This window comes from Suricata suricatta, chromosome 4, assembly GCF_006229205.1.
Source record: "Suricata suricatta isolate VVHF042 chromosome 4, meerkat_22Aug2017_6uvM2_HiC, whole genome shotgun sequence".
Classification (NCBI taxonomy): domain Eukaryota; kingdom Metazoa; phylum Chordata; class Mammalia; order Carnivora; family Herpestidae; genus Suricata; species Suricata suricatta.
Window position 1 is genome coordinate 164,380,682 of NC_043703.1, and position 1,852 is coordinate 164,382,533.

The window sequence follows — 1,852 nt, forward strand, 5'->3', positions numbered from 1 at the left end:
CTGTCCCCTGTCTGCCGTCAGGCCAGCCCTACAGCCCGGGGGCAGCCTCCCCAGCGAAGGTGCGGGCGTCCTTGCAGAGAGAAGCTCTTGGTCGCACGTGCACAGGGCACACTTTTGCTTTGCTGCAGATCAAGAGGCTGGAGGCCCGGCTCAGCGCTGCAGACTGCACGGACGCACACGGGGAGCCTCACGCCAACGGCGCCAAGTGGAAGGGAGATGCGTGCACCGCCTGCGAGTGCCGTGTGAGTGTGGGGCTCCAGCTCGGGGACCAGGTGCAGGGACGTGGCCGCTGGCCCCGGGCTCCAGGGCAGCTGCAGGGGCTGCGAGAGGCCCCGCTCCTTGTCTGGGACGTGCGGTCCTGGCTGGCCTGCACCCCGCTGCCCGGGCAGTGGGTGTTCACACCCGTGAGGAGGCTGGCCCTGCCGGGCGGCCGCAGTGTCCGGGGAAAGAGACGGGCTGGGTGGGGCCGCGGGGCAGAGGCTGGGGGACAGGACAGGGGACGGTGGGCCGGCCTGGTGCCTTAGGGAAGGGGTTCGTCCTGCCGTCGGGGGACGGGAAACATGCCAGCATCCCTGGTGGCTGCCGTGTTTGGGGACCAGAGCAGAGAGGGCCAGCGTCTCTGGACTTCATCCTCCTCTGGCTGACATCCCCAGACTTGGGGTCTCAGGTGCAGGGCCAGGAGGGTGTGCCGAGCCCATGGTCCCCTGCTGTCCTCAGGGTGGGGGGCAGAGGGCAGGAACCTTCCGGAAGAAGCGCAGGGGGTGTGCAGCTGTGAATCCTCGGGAAACGGCCCCTGATTACACAGGGCACGCAGTGGGAAGGCCAGGCAGGCGGGTGCCGCGCAGGATGCGTCCCAGGAACTGACGCGTCCTGGCACCTCTCTCCTCTAGGACGGGCAGGTCACCTGCTTCGTGGAAGCTTGCCAGCCTGCTGAGTGCGCGGCGCCCGTGAGGGCCCCTGGGGCCTGCTGCCCCGTCTGCCTGGGAGGCGGCGCTGGGGAGCGGCCGCGGGCTCTGTGAGGCCTTCGGGGCTGGCCGGGGCGTCAGGCGAGAGGGACCGCCGTGGCCCGGGACCCCTTCCGTCAGAAGGAGCACAGGTGCTTAGACCAGAGCGTTCACAGAGGAGACCACGGACACATGTCCTAACTTCACGTTAGATTCTCAGGTTTTTATTTAAGATTTTTAATGAAAAATTGGTGCTACTATTAAATTGCACGGTCCAGTCATTAGGCTCCTGAATTCGTTTCCCCGGATGCTACCACGTCTTCTCGACCAAACGTTGGTCCCCTAGGCTCTGACGCCTGGCGCTTACAAACAAGGAGCCATCCACCGTGAGGGGGCGCCCCGGAGCCGCCAGGAGGACACGCACCGCAGGGACAGCAAGATCAGGCCGCCGGGACACCGGGGTGACGGTCTAGGCGTGGGCACGGGTCACCGGCCCCGACCCGACCTGCGTTGAGGCGAGGTGCGCACTGAGCATAGGGTGCGGTGCGCACGGAGGCCTCTCCCGACAGACGAGTCGGCGTTGGGGACTCTACCTTCAGGTCGTGTGAGTGCCTTAAGGGGACAGTCATCCCTGTACCTCATTCGTGTTTTCAAAATGCATGATGTGTTAGGAGACTGTGCCCAGGTGTTAGGTGTCAGGATCGGCAGAGAAATCACGTCCACTATGCAAAAGGTATTGTAGAATTCAGTGAAAAGCAACTATCATACCTCATGGCCTCTCTTTTTAATCGACCAGAAACCTCCTTCTTTGTTCTCAATATGAAGTGCTCTGTGTCCTGAGAAGCATGTCCCTGAACGCACAAGGCCGGCTCAGCGCATGACCTGAGCGCCCGGGTGCGGCACGTGGG

At 64.0% G+C, this 1,852-nt stretch overlaps 1 protein-coding gene across 1 annotated transcript in view; it reads left to right on the plus strand.

The window, feature by feature from the left end:
* Nucleotides 1-1,458, plus strand: part of PXDN (peroxidasin) — a 41,382-nt gene extending 39,924 nt beyond the window's left edge. Inside the window, exons 21-23 of the mRNA XM_029938582.1 lie at nt 22-404; nt 891-947; nt 1,291-1,458. Of these exons, the coding sequence (XP_029794442.1) occupies nt 22-404; nt 891-947; nt 1,291-1,458 (608 nt within the window). The remainder of the gene's footprint in view (nt 1-21; nt 405-890; nt 948-1,290) is intronic.
* Nucleotides 1,459-1,852: the final 394 nt, after the last annotated feature.